Source organism: Podarcis vaucheri, assembly GCF_965113315.1.
Source record: "Podarcis vaucheri genome assembly, chromosome: 7".
NCBI lineage: Eukaryota > Metazoa > Chordata > Lepidosauria > Squamata > Lacertidae > Podarcis > Podarcis vaucheri.
In genome coordinates this window covers 86,177,035-86,196,746 of record NC_138765.1, presented here as the reverse complement: position 1 = coordinate 86,196,746, position 19,712 = coordinate 86,177,035, and the positions used below count along the sequence as shown (strand labels likewise).

Sequence of the window (19,712 nt, the reverse complement as noted above, 5' to 3'; positions counted from 1 at the left end):
CTTTTAAAATTCCCTCACATGCAGGCTACCTAACGTCAGTACATTTCCCAAACATGGGGAGAGGAGATGTTTCAAAGACTGGTGGCCCTGACAGACGGTACACTTTGCCTTGCTGTGGTCTGAACGGCTGGAAGTGTTTTCTGCTCTTAATGAGCTAAAATGCTGTGCAGCGAGGAACAAGCCAAGGCAATTCTGCATAATGACAGGGGGCACAATATTACCTTATGCACCTTATATACCCACAGCAGGTGACTCTGAGAGGGGAGCCCACCACTCCCCTCTCAGTTTCAACCTAATGAGGTCCAAGGTTGCAGTGTGATTTTGGGTGCTCTCCCCCTGCTGAAAACCCTCCCTCCGCAACACACACCCACACAGTGCCAAACCACGCAGCTTCTCACCTGCAAGCTGGTCACGGTGAAGTTGGCAATGAGGCGGATGACCTCAGGGTAATTTTCCACTTTCACCAGCTCCCCGAGCTGGTAATTGCTTTTCAGGCGGGCCAGAAGTCGACAGAACTCATGGTAGTTGTTTGGGTCTGACAAGCTCTGGGAAAGGAGCAAATTTCGAACTGGGTCATGGCACAGGAATCAGTAAACTGGATTGATTATTTAATTTGTATCCCACCCTCCATCTGAAGCTCACAGGGCAGCTCACAACATTAAAGTGTGGCACAGCACAAAACACGTTTGCTCCCATGGCTGGGGACTAGTGAAGGCTCATCACTGTGGCATACAATGAATGGGTCTACCTGAGAGTCCAGGCAACAGCAGCCCAACACTGCTGGTGGGAGGGGCTCATCAATTACAGTATCTGAAACACTAATTTGTTCAGGCACTAAATAACTGAGTACCTAAGACCTCTGACTCGCTCTGCAATGTTGGTGGGCATCCTACCACCGTGAACCAGCCTGGCACACTGTGTGGAGTCAACAGCTGCCCTTGTCTTCAGATGGGGCACAGCAATGTTGCTCAAACCTGTTGTGCACCAAGAATGGTAGGTACTGGCCGGGTGAACTTTATGAAGCCTGGAGTAGGCTGAGGTTCTTGTGACCTGCATCTCTTTGTAACTTCCTATTATCTAGCAGAACAAACAAGTCTACAAAGAGAGACCTTGTTCCAAGTTCCTGCCTTTACCTACCACAAAAGGCACCGTCCACACACAAGAAGGAATCAGCAACTGGGGGGAAAGGTTTGCAGAAGTGGGGGGGGGGGAGAGGAAACAGAAGGAGAGACTGCTGGGTCTATAGTCCAGCATCCTCTTTTCACGATGGCCAACCAGATGTTCCAATCAGAAACCTGTGCAAGAGCACTCTCCTCTCCAGTGGTTTTCAACAACTGGCATAACAGTCCAATGAGAGCAGAGCACTATCAGTGGATATGGAAGGAGTGACTAAAATACTGAAGAGTTCACACAGCAATACACATATGTGTGTGCACTATAGGTTGCAGAGCTCAGCACAGAGACTTGCCAAAAAAATCTTTTGCCACATAATGTTGCTGGTTTCAGTATGAAGCACTCACATACTGACAGATCTCAATTCTGGGACATTTTCTCAGGTACAGCCACTTATTTCTTTCCCCTGATTTTGCCTGCCCAAAGTTAACCACGTGTACGATGAAGCTTTGTGTTTATTCACCCTCTCAAGCTTTGCCCTGGTTGCCAGCTAGTTTACCACCTGTTGCTCAGTTCCATGGGCCTTTGGATCTCCACTGTTTCCAAGCTTCAAGAGGCAGTTTGTGACAAAACACACATATGCGCGGGCGGTTGACTCCCATCCACAGTTCTGACAGACTCACCTGAGGGTTTTCCAGTATTCGCTTGACACCATCAACGAGATGAGACAGGAACTTCGCTCTTTCTGCATTGTTAAATAGGGACCTACGTACAGAGGCAATTTGCACTAGACACGATAAGACCTAAAGGTAGGAGCGTGAATAAAGGGAGAACCGTAAGTTGTCTGGAATAAAATAGAAACCAAATTCACACTTGAATTGACATATAGGTTGTGGAAAGACAATGCAAACCAGCAGGTAACCATTTTGTGGAGGGGGCGGGGAAGAGAAAAACTTCCTCCTGATCTCCAACAGGGTGATCAAACCCACCATGTGAATCTTCTCAATGGGATGTATGCCCCTGGAACATATGCCCCTGCCCACTAAGTCAGGAATGCCACACTCACCAGAGGTGAAAACGTAGGAGGGATGGAATGGTACAGGTCAAAAAACAGCTGTAAAGTTGAGGAATCTAGAAAGGCTGGAAGAAACAAACAACACATCACCGTGGATACCCAAACTCTGGCAAAGTGGTTCAACCCAGCACTCGTGACTATCTCAGGCCTTCAACTTTGCTCAGCGCAGCATCCCTACCAACACCCTTGGCGCTGACGGGTTTTTCACCATCATTATGATCATTAGAGAACTGGGCAAAAAAAATGAGAGGCACAAATACAAGATGGGTGACACCTGGCTTGAGAGCAGTACATGTGAAAAGGATCTAGGAGTCTTGGTTGACCACAAACTTGACATGAGCCAACAGTGTGACGCGGCAGCTAAAAAAGCCAATGCAATTCTGGGCTGCATCAATAGGAGTATAGCATCTAGATCAAGGGAAGTAATAGTGCCACTGTATTCTGCTCTGGCCAGACCTCACCTGGAGTACTGTGTCCAGTTCTGGGCACCACAGTTCAAGAAGGACACTGACAAACTGGAATGTGTCCAGAAGAGGGCAACCAAAATGGTCAAAGGCCTGGAAACGATGCCTTATGAGGAACGGCTAAGGGAGCTGGGCATGTTTAGCCTGGAGAAGAAGAGGTTAAGGGGTGATATGATAGCCATGTTCAAATATATAAAAGGATGTCACATAGAGGAGGGAGAAAGGTTGTTTTCTGCTGCTCCAGAGAAGCGGACACGGAGCAATGGATCCAAACTACAAGAAAGAAGATTCCACCTAAACATTAGGAAGAACTTCCTGACAGTAAGAGCTGTTTGACAGTGGAATTTGCTGCCAAGGCATGTGGTGGAGTCTCCTTCTTTGGAGGTCTTTAAGCAGAGGCTTGACAGCCATATGTCAGGAGTGCTCTGATGGTGTTTCCTGCTTGGCAGGGGGTTGGACTCAATGGCCCTTGTGGTCTCTTCCAACTCTATGATTATAAGATTCCTGCATTACAGGGCGTTGGACTAGAAGGCCTTCCAACTCTAAGATTCTAAAACTGGAGGCCAATCTGCAGCGCCACGGCCCTAATCCCCACTCTCAACAGCTTTTAAAGATGCTGAAAGACCTCAGGAGATCCATGAGTGGTTCTTCTCATGTCACAAATAACTTGGCTTAAATTCAGTGTGAAATGAGGCTTCGACTTAAAGCTGATCTGTCACAAGGAAGCAAAGCAGGAGTTATCCATACATAAAAAGTGGTTCCCTGCATGTGGAATGCTTTCCCTAGGGAAGCTTGCCTGCTATATTTGTTACGTATCTTCAGGCACCAGGCAAAAACATTCCTCTACTCCCAGACCATGGCCTTTTAAACTGTGTGTGTTTTTGTTTGTTACTGTGGGGTGTATTTCTGTGTTTTCCTATTGTAAACCGCCCTGTGATCCTCGGATGAAGATGGTATAGAAATTTTAAACATCACCGCCCACCCAGAGCTGAAAGTGGAAACACAGAGCTTTCAGACTTCAGTATAGTCATACCTCCATGTTATGTTTGCTTCATGTTACGTTTTTTCAGGTTACGTCCTGCGGCGACCCAGAAGTACCAGAAAGGGTTACTTCCGGGTTTCACTGTTTGCACATGTGCAGTAGTGCTAAATCGCGCTTTGCGCATGCGCACAAGCACCAAATCACGTTGTGCACCTGCGCAGATATGGCGCTTCAAGTTGCAGGCTTTTCATGTTGAGAACGGGCCTCCGGAACGGATCCCGTTCGCAACCAGAGGTCCCACTGTACAAACATTAAGAAAATTCTCTAATATTCAGCAGCTGCTGCTGAATGAACCTAGCATGCAGAAGCAAACTGTTTTCTTTCTAAGACAACAACAAAAAGAAAACCAATGCTATTTGCAGAATGTTTCTGCTGAAAGATTTTCCCCACCCCATGCTGGTTCCCCACTGAGGGAGGCGGTCATTCTGGAGAGAATTTTTTTAATTGGCATGAACCGAGTAGCAACTATCAAGTACAGCCTTGTGTAAAAGTGCCATCTTATGCTTCTTGTTTTCGAAGCTTCTACTAAACTAGCCCTCTTCAACCTGGTGCACTCAGTACGTTTGGGACTACAATTCCCATCAACCTCAGCATGTGGGGCTGTGCTCCCAACACTGCCCCCACTACATTGCGGGCCAGTTGCAGTCAATGCGAGTGTCAGTCCAAAACCTAGAGGAGGCACCAGGATGGTAAAAGTTGCACTAAACATCCACCCATTCATTCACCACATGGAAGGGAAAGGGGACAGGGAGGGAAGAGGAAAGTAAGTACACTGGTACCTCTGGATACGAATGGGATCCGTTCCAGAGCCCCGTTCGCATCCTGAAGTAAACACAACCCGTGTCGGCGCGTGTTGCTGTTTCCGCGCATGACGTCATTTTGACTGTCTGCGCATGCGCGAGAGGAGAAACCCGTAAGCAATGTGTTCCGTTACTTCTGGGTCGCCGCGGAGCGCAACCCAAAAGCACTCAACCTGAAGCAACTTCAACCCGAAGTATGACTGTATTTTAAAAAATCAAAACTCAGGCAACAATTTCTAGACATTTTACAGTTCCATACTCATCTTTATCCACACAAGCTACAGCGTGGAGCATTCAAAGCACTTCACTTGTGCCAACCTGGTGCAGTCTGCCTGTTTTGGACTACAGTGGTACCTCGGGTTACATATGCTTCAGGTTACAGACTCCGCTAACCCAGAACTATTACCTCAGATTAAGAACTTTGCTTCAGGATGAGAACAGAAATCGTGCTCCCGCGGCGCGGCAGCAGGAGGCCCCATTAGCTAAAGTGGTGCTTCAGGTTAAGAACAGTTTTAGGTTAAGAACAGACCTCCAGAACGAATTAAGTTCTTAACCCGAGGTACCACTGTACAACTCTCAATAGCTCCAGCACAGGAATACTTGAATTGGGGATCTGTCAGCACTCTGGTCACTCAAAGAGGATGGGAAGACTGCGCACAGCTTGCAAAGTCACACCTGCTACTGATCAAGTTCCCCTCTCACAGCTCAGTTCCCAAGGCCTCTCACGGCTGGGCCAGAGCAGGGAAGAAAGGCGCTTTACCTGATCTCCAGCTGGTGGGGATCTGCACGGTGCAAAGGTCATCTGAGGACTCATCCGTGGATGTACCAATGAAGTCGAAGTTTAGGCAGTTGTGTGTGAGCTTGAGAAGCTGCATGAGGAGGCCGTGCTGGCTTTCATCGTTCAGGTTCAGGTTTTTCCCTGAAGCCTACCAAAAGAAGAAAAATAGAATGGAAAACCACATCTGTTACTGGGCAGAGTTCAAGACAGCTGCCAAGCCTAAAGGAAAAGGGAATCCTGGAGTGGGAAAGCAAAAAGGTTTCATCTCAGGGCTCCGCTACCAGAAACACTGGAATGTCCCAATCTTACAGTAAAAGAAAAAGTAAAAGCTTTATTTCCTGTGGAGCTCAGTTTTAATAAGTAATAATAATGCTTTTATTTATTTATTTATTTATTTATTTATTTATTTATACCCTGCCCATCTGGTTGGGTTTTATATCCAACACATATAAAAACATAATAAAACATTGAACACTAATGTGCGACAAGCACACAAAGTGCAATGAGATTGATTGAGTGGGGGGGGGGAGGCTTGGTTAATTTCATTGTACACAGGTTGTACATTGGCAATAAAGGTATTATTATTATTAATTATTATTATTATTATTATTGTTGTTGTTGTTGTTGTTATGCTGTAGTTCCCTTTTCAGGACAGCTAAATTTCTCGTCAATACAGCTCAGCTACCGCATTTTTCGCCCCATAGGACGCACTGCCCCATAGGACGCACCTAATTTTTTTTTTTGGGGGGGGAATAAAGAAAAAAAAAATTTCCCTCCCCAGGCACGGGGCAGGCGCGGGGGAAGCCCAAGCTTCCCCCAACCCCAGCCCCCAGAACAGCCTGCTATCTGCAAGCCTAGGGAGCCGCGCTGGTCTCCCCAGGCTTGCGGAGAGGTGTGCGAAGCCCGGGGGGGTGGCTCTTCAGCGCGCAACAGGCTTCGGAATGCAGGCAGCTCTGCGCTACCCTCCGGAGCCCCGCGTGGCTTCGCGCCAGGATCCAGAGGGTGGCGCAGAGCTGCAGGAAGCCCGGGAAAGCCTGCATTCGCCCCATAGGACGCACACACATTTCCCCTTCATTTTTGGAGGGGGAAAAGTGCGTCCTATAGGGCGAAAAATACGGTAATTTAAAACCACGCAGGTGTTTGCATGACAGAGCATTCTTCACAGAAGCAATTTCAGGGTCCTAAACCCACAGCTAGAAGAAAACATAGTTCAAAATTCCACCCACCCCCCACCAAAAAATGTTGTTCCCACATCACCTGTTTTAGTAAATTGCACGAGAGAGTGAAAATATCAAACAAAGATGAATCTCGGAATGAAGAGGCTATTTTCCTGTGCTTGGTCAGTGGGTGTGTAGTGTCTGCCTGCGTGGGGTGGGGAGCAGGGAAAGAGAGATAGAGAGAGAGAAAGAGATCATTAGAACTCAAGTGTCTGTTAAAGAGTGCAGAGTCAAAGTAACCATCTCAATAAAGGAAAAACACGAAACAGCAGAACACCCCATATACTGCCCTCTGCCAGTAAATAAAGCATGCTAACCGCCTACAGTACTAATTTCATAGAATTCTAGGGTTTGAAGGGAATCCAAAGGCCATCTAGTCTAACAGCCTGCAACGCAGGAATCCCAGCTAAGAACTTAGAAGTCCGTTTAATCATTTACAGTTCTGAAAAACAAAACTGTGACAGCCTGGCAGCATTCAGGGAATGCCCAAGTTTCCCGACTGAGGTTGACTGTCTCCTTTGCATGGGGGGCAGGCTGAGCCATCTAAATGCCGGGAAAGGAGAAGCTGGAGGAAGAGGGTGATTATTTGCAATTTTGCAAAGAGTGGCTTTGCCATTCTTACTGAAGAAATGAGGACTTTTGGCTGAGGAAGAACTCTGCCATCAGTTAATGCTTTTCATAGAAAGCAGTGCCCTTCTGAGTCTCTGGATAGGGAAGAGGTGTAAACGAAGCCTGAGACAGCAGAGACTAGTCTCTGGAGGGAGTGCTCAATTTCTTACCACCAAAGGACATGAAATCGGTGCATAACATACAGCAGCAATCCAAAGGAGAAGCGTTGACACTGAGTTTACTGGCGAAGGCTGAGGCACTTACTTGATTAATTTCATTCGTTAGCTGAGACAGGATTGTCACTCCTATGATGCAGTGTTCTACACTGTCCTGGAGAAGGAACAGGCAGAGTCAGACTGAATGACAAGAGAGGTCAAAGCAGCAAGATGACAAATGTTACTGCACACACACACACACACACACACACACAGAGAGAGAGAGAGAGAGAGAGAGAGATAGAGACAATTAAGATCCCTTGGGCAGAAGTGATTCTGTACTGTGCATTGATGGTTTTTTGTTTTAATATTTTGGGTACTCTCTATGACTGTGTTTCATTATTTTAATTTATTGTCGCAAACCACCTTGAAGGGTTTTCCATCAGCCCCAGTGCCAAATGGCCTTGCTGGCTGGGAATTACAGTCCAAAACAGCTAGAGAGCGTTAGGTTGGTGGCGACTGTCTGATGGCATCCTGGGAAGCTTCTTGGTTAAACCACTACATACGCCAAGTGGGATGGGTGGGCTGGAGGAAACGGCCAACCTGTAAAAACCTTGTGACGTCAGTGATGACGTTTCTGAAAACATATTCATCTTTCTGACAGTCAAACCAGCCCAGCTTTGTGATCCTGGCGTAGAGCTGAATTAGTGCCTGCGTAACGAAAGTGGCCAGCTTGGGTCTGGTGGCAAGGTAGTTGAGCACGTAGTTCCCTGAAAGACACGGAAACATCCAGATGAAGCAGAATGGCAAAGACAGGAGCCAAAAACTGATAAATAAAGCATCTCCTGAAGCTGACCTTTTGAAACAACCTTCCCCCCTGCTGCAGCAACACAGAAAAGCCACCACAGGGGCTTGGACTATGCTTCTATAGCTGTGCCTGTTGGGTGTCCCTGGCGACTACATAATATCAAACCAAGGAGTAAGTGGGACATCTATTGTAATTTCTACACAGGCATGCGGGACGCGGGTGGCGCTGTGGGTTAAACCACGAGAGCCGAGGACTTGCCGATCAGAAGGTCGGCGGTTCGAATCCCCGCGACGGGGTGAGCTCCCGTTGCTCGGTCCCTGCTCCTGCCAACCTAGCAGTTTGAAAGCAGTCAAAGTGCAAGTAGATAAATAGGTACCGCTCCGGCGGGAAGGTAAACGGCGTTTCCGTGCGCTGCTCTGGTTCGCCAGAAGCGGCTTAGTCATGCTGGCTACATGACCCGGAAGCTGTACACCGACTCCCTCGGCCAATAAAGCGAGATGAGCGCCGCAACCCCAGAGTCGGCCACGACTGGACCTAATGGTCAGGGGCCCCTTTACCTTTTTACACAGGCATGCACATGCTACTTGCTATATGTTGAGGACCCCACACCACATATGGAATGTGTTGGGAAAGGAAATGGTGAGGGGGGAAACATCTGGCTCTGGAAGGATCCAGACCCTTCTGAGGTTAAATGTCCACTTCTCTGTCATTAGCCAGAAGTTACTCTATCTACCTACAGTAACCTCAAAGCAAGTTTCTTGAGGAAAGACTTGCTCAGGGTGACGCATAAATACACTGGCTAGTATTCAACTAACCTCCGACCCACCGACATTCATGGACCTCACTTAATCATGTTCATTAATTTCGGTGGGTCTATACACTTGAGCAAAACTTAGTTGAATACCACCCATTTATGTTTAGGTTACTACAAAGAGTTCCCTACGTATGGCTGCCTTTGAAAAGGGCTCAGAGGCTACAATTGTTCCACAATGCCGCGGCCAGGCTGCTGAAGAGGGGCTGCCAAGACAAAGCATGCCGCCGCCTTACTGACACAGCCAAGCTGGCTTCCCAAGTTGCTTCTGGGCCTAATTCAAAGTGCTTGCGATGACTTTGAAAGCCTTTTATGATTTGGGACCAGAATTTCCGAAGGATGATCTTTTCCTGTGTGGACCTGCCCACCTGCTGACGAGTGTCAGAGGCCCTGCTGTGTGAGTATCAACCGCCCCAGAGATATGTTTAGTTGGGACCAGGGAGAGTGGGGCTTCTGCCTGGTTGCTTCTCTGTGAGTGGCTCTGCAATTCCTCCACAAGGGACACTCATCTTGCCCCCTCTAGCGGCCTTCCATGGGATGAACATAATCTTCCTTTTCAGGAAGGCTTTTGGGCTATAAAGGGTTGGTACCTTTTCGAAGTACAGTCATACCTTGGGTTACAGATACTTGCGCAGAAATTAAGCCAGAAATTAAGGCTGAATAAGTCCCTCCCAAGTGCTACACTTAGCAGGTTACACACTTCAGATCTGGGGATGATGTAACATTGGCTGACCCCTCTCTCAGATAAACTGAAGTTTAGATGTTCTGCTTGGGAACATGCGTGCTTCATTTAAGATTTGGGAGGGGGAACCTGCAGCCTTCCAGATGCTGCATACTACAACAAACCCCATCATCCCTGACCACTGGGATCAATGGAGCCGATGGGAACTGTAGTACAAGAACATATGGAGGGCCAAAGGTTTATCATCACTGGTTTGGATTACACGCCCAACGTCAGTTTCTTAGTGATGAGGAGCAGCCATTGTTTCTTTATCCCAGAATCCTAGGTGTGCAACCTAGTATCTGCAACACTCGGGAGAGATTTATTCAGCTAGTCACCACTATCTTGGACCTGGGCCTCCAAGCTGATCTTAATGCTACAACATCAGCCTTGTGCTTGTACCCTTTTTCTCCTCACTTTTCTCCCCTGTGTAACATCTTGTTTGATGAAAAGCTCAGGAGAACTCAAAAGCTTGCTGCACGTTTTTGATATTTTGGTTTGCCCAACTGCAGATTTTGGCGTCCTCTTTTAATACCATGGGCATCTTATAAACTCCTCATGTAATTGATTTTGGTCTTGGGCATGCTGGCTCTCTTCTTCTACTTACGTATATCTATTCGCTGTTCCAAGGGCAAAGGGTTGTTTGTGCGTGACACCAGTTTCGTAAGGCATGTAGCTGCCAATAACTGGGAGTAAGATGACTGTAAAACACAAACAGAAAGCAAATGGTTAAATTGTAGGCAAAAGCAGGACGGGACAAAGCTTCCCAAGTGATTGTCAAAGGTCAAGGATGTAAGTATGTTCACACTGGTGATGCAGTGTTAAGGCATGAACTGGGAGCCGGTCAGCAGTAATTTACAATATGTCAGTGAAGTAAACTCTGTATTCAAAGAAATGAAAGCAGCTCTGGCCTAGTGAACACAGCAAATCTTCCCAGTAGGCCTTGTCCCAATGAGGCAGTAGTGAGGACTGCAGGTCCCCACCTTCCCAAGCAACTTGAGACTTATTCGCCTTGTCTGTCTTTGCTCCAGCCTCTTCATACCTCTATGGGTTCTAGGAGACCTGGGCGGAAGACTCCCTGCCTCATCTGGGTGTCTCAGTCCCCCTCCTCTCCAGCCTCTGCTTCTGCCCGATTCTGGACTGCTCTCTGTCACAGCTTCTTCCTGTTCGCTAAACCGTTACCACTTCAGCTTCTGACACCTCCTCCTCCTAGTCCGCTCCCTCTTCTCCCTCTGGCCATTCAATGTCATCCCACCACCAATCCCGTGCCTCTGAGCCCTCTCTTTCCTTGGGTGTACCCCAGCTGGTGCCTTCCACCATTCCTCTGCATTCAGCCAGTCCATGACAGACAGGAGGGTCTGATCCTCAGATGCATTCACAGGAAAGACTGTCGTGTATATTGGAGGAAAGAGTGTGTAAGAAGAGCACAAGGATTTATCACAGGAGGTGTTCAAGGCTAGGAACTGTGGAAGTCTGCTGGAGGTGCCTCAATTCTCATGCTGGTCTGCAATGAATCTTATGAACTATCATTCAAGAGTGGACCACATTAATTGGATTTGGATTTGATATCCCGCCTTTCACTCCCCTTCAGGAGTCTCAAAGCGGCTAACAATCTCCTTTCCCTTCCACCCCCACAACAAACACTCTGTGAGGTGAGTGGGGCTGAGAGACTTCAAAGAAGTGTGACTGGCCCAAGGTCACCCAGCAGCTGCATGTGGGGGAGCGGAGACGCGAACCCGGTTCCCCAGATTACGTGACTACCGCTCTTAACCACTACACCACACTGGCTCTTCTGAAATAGTTCCACTCAACTTCCTTTATAGTGCTTTAGAAGTATTTTAAATAGAAAGCCCTGAGAAAGGACCAAGATGTTCTGTGCAAATTACTCCAAAAGAAAGCAGAAGGAGACCCAATAGTGATCAGTTCTCAAGTTCATGGCTGTAAGCAGAGCAGAGGAGAGAGCACGCCAGCAGGACCCCTGCAGTGCTTTTCTGTACCAAGCCATGAGCTCAGGCAAATACCCAGAGAACACTTTAGGTGGTTTGAAAGCAGGGTGGTGGGTTTCTCTGCCTACGTACACTCCCTCTTTCAAGGAGAAGCTGGCACTTGTTCAAGCAGTCTGGACTGTTGGTAAACTCAACCAAGGCTTTCTCCGCCTGGAGCCGTGTTGTGGTGTCGGTTGTCTCATACAGTTGCTTGCACAGGTTCTCTAGCTGGGCTAGACTCTGTAACAAACCAAAGAGGAGAGCTTGATTATTTTATTTTATATTTCTGGTGGGACTTCCTTTAAGGGCACCTGCTAGTAAAAATGCAGGCATGGGGAAGCAAAACACAAACCTTGAAACCCTGACATTTTGCTTGGGGATGAAAACCACACTCTAAAAGAACTGTGTTGCCACCTTATAGGAAGCAAACACCAGATTTTCATTCTCCTATTCCAGCCCTTTGAAAGCACAGTGGTACCTCTACTTACATTCACCTCCGGTTACGTATCCTTCGGGATATGGATGTGGCAAATCCGGAAATATTTTTCCGGGTTTCGCTGCGAGCACATGTGCAGAAGCGGTCCCTCTGGTTGCGGAAACCTCAGGATCCGACCAAAGCTCTGGAACGGATTCCGTCTGCAATCCGAGGTACCACTGTAATAGCAATTCAAAGGGAAACCTGGAAGGAACCCTGTTTCCAAACTCACATAGCCCAGAGACTCTTCTAAATACCACCACCACATTAAATACCAGCTCCGTCCTGGGATCAGGACTTCCAAGGCCTCCAGTTCAGTGGGCTCCTTTAGGTAGTTCTGCCAACCATGTTTGTAGGCCCGGACACACAATCTGAACCTGAATAAGCCAAATATTTAATTTGTGCAAGTTGTTTTAAAAATTGAGAATTGTGTCTAAGTACTGAGGCTTCACAGTTCTCATTCTACTAATTCACTGCATTTGACCATTTTTAGATAGCCATTTACCATTTAATTTTCCAAGACTTTATCATGACAGTGAAGTAACAATCCAGTAGAAAATATGAAATTAAATAAAGGGGAGGAAAGTACCAACCTCCCCACACATCCAGGATTCACAACCATTACCTCATAAAATAAGGTACATTCTCAAGTACACATTGATTTAGATGTTACACCAAAAGCCAACCTGATACAGAGAGAGTACAAGACAAATGTTATGAATACCAAGCCACGCTACATTTCATCAGGATTTGCCACCACCATGATTGGCCTGTCATATTAAATAACAAATGGCCACCTAACGGAGGCAAAATCCATAGGCTTAGGTGAACCCCAAGATACCCTCAATTTATAACTTCATTTCTCAGAAATGAGAATAAACTTTACTTTGTTGAATCAAATGATTAAAGAAAAACCAGGATTCCTTCCAGCCCTGCAATATGGTCAAACAAGCAGTTATGAACAAAAAAAAAAAGTGTTTCATATATTAAGTCCATATTTGATTTATCAGAAATTGATAGAAGACACAGTTTGGGGTCTAAAGGAACCAGCACACCTATTATTTCAGAAAAGTCCTTCATGACCTCTACCCAAAGGTTGTGCACACACTTGTAAGATGCCACATGTGTGAACTGGGTCTTTTTTTGTTACATCTCCTCCAATACACAGGAGAACTGACTCTAGTTATATGTAAAGAACTACTGATGGGCTATTTTAAAAAGATTTTTCTTGGATATTTGCGGAGGCAGATTTAAATGGGGGAGCGAGACATGGTTTCCTCCACTGCACATTATCCACTGCTCTTCTAAGATCCGTCTCCCAAACAGGTTTAAAAGAAAAGATGCGAGAAAACAACAAAGAGTGTATAAAAGAGACAAGTTCTCTAAGGAAATGATTGGCAATGGAATCAACGTGGTTCTCTTCTCCATGTATGTTGTGGAACACAGTTTCCTTAGTGATTCCCAAAATCTAATTCACATTATGTTGCACAATACTATTTATAAACTTTATGCCCATGAGGAAATAAATCATCTAAGGCAGGCATGGGCAAAGTCCGTTTCGGGGGCCTAATTCAGCCCGTCGGTTGGTTTAATCTGGAAATAACAACTTCAGTCCTAAAAAAAGGCCCTTTGGCCAGCCCTTGCGGCCCTTCACTTCATCAAATCTGGCCCTCTTTGAAAAAAGTTTGGACACCGCTGATCTAAGATATTTGAAGATCAACGGCCTGGAATGCAAAAGTACTTCAAACATGCCAAGATTTACTATGACTGAGGAATTCTAACATCTGTTGATATCAACAAATGAGAATTTCCAACACACGTTGGTTCTGTACATTAAACATCAAGAGTGCCAAGAATGATTGGTACATTATACAGGGTTGTCTGCTACAGAGAAAAAGGGCGTATGTTGTTTCTATATATGCACCAGCATTTGGGTCTATTTCACTCTCTAACACCCATCCTCATTATGTGCTTACATTTTATTTGTAACAGCAACCCTCAATGTTAATTCCCAGGAGCCTGACACTTTAAAAGTCTAGACATTTTTTCAAAATGTGCTCAATTCCTGAAGCTGAACAGCATAAATTTATTTCTGAAATGCTGGTTCTGAAAGCCAGGGGATGAAAAACCAAATGCCTTGTATTGTCTGAGGTTTTATGCAGATGTCAACTGGTTTTTGTTCCAAGGCATCAACAAGCAGTGCTAGAAGACTCCCCTGTGCCCTGCCCACTATTTATTTTGCATGTGCATCCTATGGGGCGAATACAGGCTTTCGCTGACAAACCACACCGACCACTCTCGCTCTCCAGGCTTCAGGAAGCTATCAGCAAGCCTGGGGAGCCCGCGGGAGTTCCCGCAGGGCTCCCTAGGCTGCGGATAGCAGCCTGCTGCCCGGCGCGTGGGCGCCCTGAAGCAAGCGCCCCGCACGCCGGGCAGACATCCGCAGCCTGGGGAGCCCTGCGGGAGTTCCCGCAGGGCTCCCTAGGCTACTGATAGCAGCCTGCTGCACAGAGCGCGGGGAGCGCTGAAGCAGAGCGCCCCGCACTTCGTGGAGACATCGGGCAGCCCCACAAGCTCGGGGGACAGCGGGGAGGCGCAGCGCCGCCATCTTGCTGTTCCCCGACCTGGTTTGGATTCCCTGACCTGGTTTTGGGGAAGAAATAAAGGGGGGGGGAATTCCTTTATTTCCCCCCAAAAAACTAGGTGCGTCCTATGGGACGAAAAATACGGTAAATCTCTCAGTTGCAAAAACCATCTCCATCTTTCTGCATTCATTATTTGAAGAATGAGGGCAGCGGATATGGAACTCTATTATTATTATTATTATTATTATTATTATTATTAAGGAATTCTTAGACTGCCTTTTAGGTATAACCATCACAATGTGGCTTATGTACATCTACACAAAAAGTTCTAAAATAAACTACTTAACACTAGATGGCCAGATCACACTATTAAAAACCCCAATGAAACCATACAGAACAAACTGCAATGTTGAGAGCCACAGGAAAACTCAGTTTGTGGCCACTTAAAAAGACTGATTCATTCAAACACACTCTAAGATGGCTTTTGGAGATTCTTAGGGATGGCTGTTTTCCTTTCCAAATGACAAGAGTGCAGAACATTTCAACCCCCTTGGTGCCCCATTCTGTGTCTGTCCCTCCAGCTATACCATCCTGTTCAGACTTGCCAAATAATCATTTCCCAGCTGCCAGCCAATGAAGGCATGTGTTTGGCCAACCCAAGGGTGGGGATTATTCCTTACTATGGCTGGACAATATCAAGCCTTTGAACCTAGATAAAGTAGTATTGAGCATAGCAGCGATGCAGTGAAGGAGCCCTGTGCACACTAGATAAGGATACAAGCATGAGACAGCGAGCAGGAGAGCACTGAAGAAGCACTAGCTGGAGTTTTCCCCAAGGTAAATCTCAAAACAAGATGTAGCAAGCACTCCACCTCCTCTTTCATAATAAAACTACAGGAGTCTGCTAGATCAGGCTAAAGGGAGCCCATCTAGTCCAGGATCTTGACCTGTTCACACAGAATTTGAGCACCAGAGCAATCTCCACTCCTAGGGTAGCCAGCAACTGGAATTCATGAGCATTGTTTTCTCCAACTGTGGAGGCAGAGCTGAGCCATTCTATGAACTTCTACCATGTCACCTCTCACTCACCTTTGGTTTCAGAAGACCCTATACCTATTGTAATTTCAGAAAAGTTGACCCATTTGATGCATGCTTCTCAAGGCACCAAGCCAATGGACTAAACCACTCCACGGTGCATGTTTTTTGATGTTTAATAAGAAACAATCTCATGTCTGGTAGGTTCCCATCAATTTTTTATTTGGTACTGACAGCATACCGATATCCACTATTACTGGCTCTCTCTGTTCCTGTGAAAACAATGATCTTATTTTCTAGTCTGATTTTGGATTGAACCTCTTCATGTCCCAATGTCATATCGAACCATGTATTATGGATTTAAAACAGCAACTCACCACCTAACTCTTTGTTTTGTTGTAGAGTATTTTGATTACTTCATAAAGTAAATAAACAATTTTTTAAAAAAAACCCTACCCTTATTGTCTAGTATGGGCAACGGCGAAATACTTTGAACGGAACCCATTAAGCCAGTAGATCCCACTGCACCCTTTCAGAGCAGGGCTTTGATCACCTCTTTTAAAAGGCGGTGACGGAGGGTTTAACTGATGGTGCCATGGGAAGTGAGACAAACTCTACTGCATACCTAGTACAGCAACCATTGTTAGAAACTGGGATAGAAAAACTAGGAGCCAAATGGCTCCTGGAACCTGGGTTGTGGGCGCCAAAACAGAATGTCTAGTCGCCATTTGGGGGAAGGGGTCGGCAACACTTTTTGTTTATTATTTTGATAAGCATGAACTAATACACAATTCACTTAAGTGAAACACTGTTAATATCACATTTTTAACAGAAATTGTTAATAGATGTTTAATTTGGTGTTTACAATAAAAATATTGGTACCATACTTCAATTTTCAAAACACTCTACTCTTTATTGTTAAACTCCTCAGTATATTGTCTATCCTTAACACATACTGTATTTCGAAGCTTCAAGATATATACTTTTAGGCAATCCTCGAGTATCAGCCAGGCACAGAAAATGGCATGCTGACTTTTTGAGGTGCTCACAAATGCAGAATCTATAAGTCTGAAATGCGCCTGGCGCCAGGCTTAATTTTGAAGCCTGGTGGCAACCAACAACCCACTGGGCTCATGCACCGAGTGTGAATGGAACGGTGGAGTTTGGCACCCAAATGTAAAATGCTGGTGGAACAGGGGCATATGTGAAGTCAAAGCTGATGCTTAAATGCCTCAGGTGTCTTCCAGCAACTGGATGTCAGGAAGTGGACTGGAGAGAGAACTGCACTTCTTGGGAAATGTGAAACATCAGGAAAAGCCCATCTGCTAGTGATGGGAGTGCTGACAGCAAAACTTTCGATGGCCAATTCCCGAGGACCAAAGGGTTCCCAAAAGTCCCTTAGTAACTTTAACTGAGGCCAGGGTGGAGTCTAAAGCCATTCCAGAAGTTGAAGTCAGAACCAAATGGGAAACACTATATTGGTCAGGTGACTGATTTAAAAAGACGGCAGGTACTGATAGCATGCTGAACAGTTAAGTGGGCATTGGTACTGATAAAATGTCAGCCAGTGTAGTTAAGAGTATAACAGATGTCAGTACTGCTATAGTACAAGCAGTTATCAGCAAGCAGTGTTAGAAACTCAGATGTATAATCTAATCACCGAATGGCACCTTAAAGCTCGGTTACGGTTGCCACAACTGATAATCTAGGCACTTTTTGTTTTAATAGAGTTGAGCTTTTTGATTATTATTATTATTATTATTATTGCCACTTTATACTCTGGGGGTAGGGGTAGGGGGAATGCTACAGAAAGGACTGAAAAAGTGCTACTTTATGTTATGTAGATTCTCTTCCCAAAACTCAAACGACTGAATGAAAGAAATATACACCAAGTCAGTTGTTTTATAGTAGCCATCATGATGTGTGGTGTTGGGGCTGACATCACAAGCAGTCCCATAACAGCAACACAGACAGATACACTTTCAACAGGCAGCGATACTGAAGAGAAGAAAACTCAAAAGTAGACAAGTGGGGCAGCAGCAGGGTTAGGGAAAGCCCACCTTTGCGGTACTTTTTTGACTATCGCAGAACCTGCTGTTTGGAGAAACCTTCAAATGGGACTGGGACATTCAAATGATGGCTTCAACATACTTTCCAGTAATGGCAGCATCAAGCCACTCTGAGCATCTTCTGCAATGGATATGCAGAATAACAGCCCTTCCAAGTCCAAAGCAAAAGTCATGAGCACCGAGCAAAAATACAGTGGTACCTCGGGTTAAGAACTTAATTCGCTCCAGAGGTCCGTTCTTAACCTGAAACTGTTCTTAACCTGAAGCACCACTTTAGCTAGTGGGGCCTCCTGCTGCCGCTGCTGCACGATTTCTATTCTCATCCTGAAGCAAAGTTCTTAACCAGAGGTAATGTTTCCGGGTTAGAGGAGTCTGTAACCTGAAGCATATGTAACCTGAGCTACCACTGCACACCAACTTTCTCCCTCAGTTAACAGTGGCAGCCTTGTTTTTCAAGCCGTTACAGGGCTAGAGAATAAGCACTGATCTGCTCCTGTATCCAAACCAGCCAGCCCCAACCCAGTGTCCTCCAAATGTTTTACATTTAACTCCCCTCAGCCTTATATGGCCAAGCTGGTTGGGGCTGAAAGGAGTTGCAGTCATGGGGAGATGAAACTAGGCTGGGGAAGGCTTGCATAAAACTACACAAATTATTCCTGCACCGCAGGGGGTTGGACTAGATGACCCTCAGGATCCCTTCCAACCTAAAATTCCGTGATTCTAACTTGTGGACCTCCGTGGCCTAAACAGACTACCTTTTGCCAATTCCCAGGGATCGCAAAACATAGGACTGATCAAGACCCCAGCAGGCCATAATCTGTATTGGACTGTGCTTGCCTCGATGACTTACAAGTTGCCCAGGAGTGCATTAGGGTGGGGAGAGAACATTTACATAAGATCAGAACTAAAAGAGCCATGCTATCTTGTCCAATTTCATGCCATTCACCACCTCTACTCTGATCTGGCTATCTACCGAATCCAGATGACAGCAGTGCACCACAAACTGAGAGCAAGTACAGGGCTCTAGAAGAACAGCTCTAGACAACATGTCATGTGCTACAGAGTGAGGAAAAAAACCCTCCAAGATAACTATCCAATCTTACCTAGGAAGGATTATTTCAAAAGCCCAAATGTGATACCCAACAAGGCCTGCTTCCAGAAAAGTTCTGTTCAAATGCAATCCACACCAGCCATCAACATCCTGCTGTGACAGTAAAGAACTCTCTCTTAGAACAATTTCTAAAACCACCCAACTAGTTTCACCATTAAATCCCAGAAAGGAGGACAAACAGCAGGACAGCTGAGAGAAACAGTCAGGGAGAAGGTGGTTCAAGCAGCTACTTCTCTTGATATGCAGTTGAGTTCAGAGGCATCTACCATGTGCTACATTCAGATGACAACTGGACTGAAAGCAACAAGGGCCTGTGGACTAAAAAAACAAGACAAAATGGCTAACCTATCTGCAGGAAGAAAACTGCAACTCTCTGCACCTGTGGCAGTATTTTGAAGGGTTGCCCAAACAAAACAAGGAGAGGGAGGGGATGTTATTTTTTTTTTTCGATTTACAGATACCTTCTTGGGTTTTAGAATGTGATGAAAGGTTACACATTCGTGGAGGAGAGGGCTATCAACGGCTATTAGTCAGGAGAGCAGAAATGCTTCCGAATACCAGTTGCTGGAAACTGCAGGAGTGAAAAATGGTCGTGTTCAGGTTGTGCTTGCAGGTTTCCCACAATGGGCATCTGGTTGGCCACTGTGAGAACAAGATGCTGAACTGGATGTACCATTGGAGTGATCCATCAGGCTCTTACCTGCTGGGTAACTTCCCTTCTCACGTACACATACATTATTTGTTAATCACTTCTTTTTCAATATTAAACTGACAGGTAACACCTGGTAAACACAGGTCTCTCTCTATTGAACTGGAACTTCCTATTATCTGACTAAAGGTTGACCTGAGGAGAGGTGTG

At 45.9% G+C, this 19,712-nt stretch overlaps 1 protein-coding gene across 1 annotated transcript in view; it reads right to left on the bottom strand.

The window, feature by feature from the left end:
- The window catches only part of XPO7 (exportin 7), a 48,746-nt gene that overhangs the window by 26,232 nt on the left and 2,802 nt on the right, over nucleotides 1-19,712 (bottom strand). Inside the window, exons 2-10 of the mRNA XM_082229880.1 lie at nucleotides 11,672-11,818; nucleotides 10,201-10,294; nucleotides 7,857-8,023; nucleotides 7,363-7,428; nucleotides 6,530-6,634; nucleotides 5,255-5,420; nucleotides 2,180-2,253; nucleotides 1,797-1,916; nucleotides 399-545 (exon numbers count right to left, since the gene is read on the bottom strand). Coding sequence (XP_082086006.1) covers nucleotides 399-545; nucleotides 1,797-1,916; nucleotides 2,180-2,253; nucleotides 5,255-5,420; nucleotides 6,530-6,634; nucleotides 7,363-7,428; nucleotides 7,857-8,023; nucleotides 10,201-10,294; nucleotides 11,672-11,818 — 1,086 coding nt within the window. The remainder of the gene's footprint in view (nucleotides 1-398; nucleotides 546-1,796; nucleotides 1,917-2,179; nucleotides 2,254-5,254; nucleotides 5,421-6,529; nucleotides 6,635-7,362; nucleotides 7,429-7,856; nucleotides 8,024-10,200; nucleotides 10,295-11,671; nucleotides 11,819-19,712) is intronic.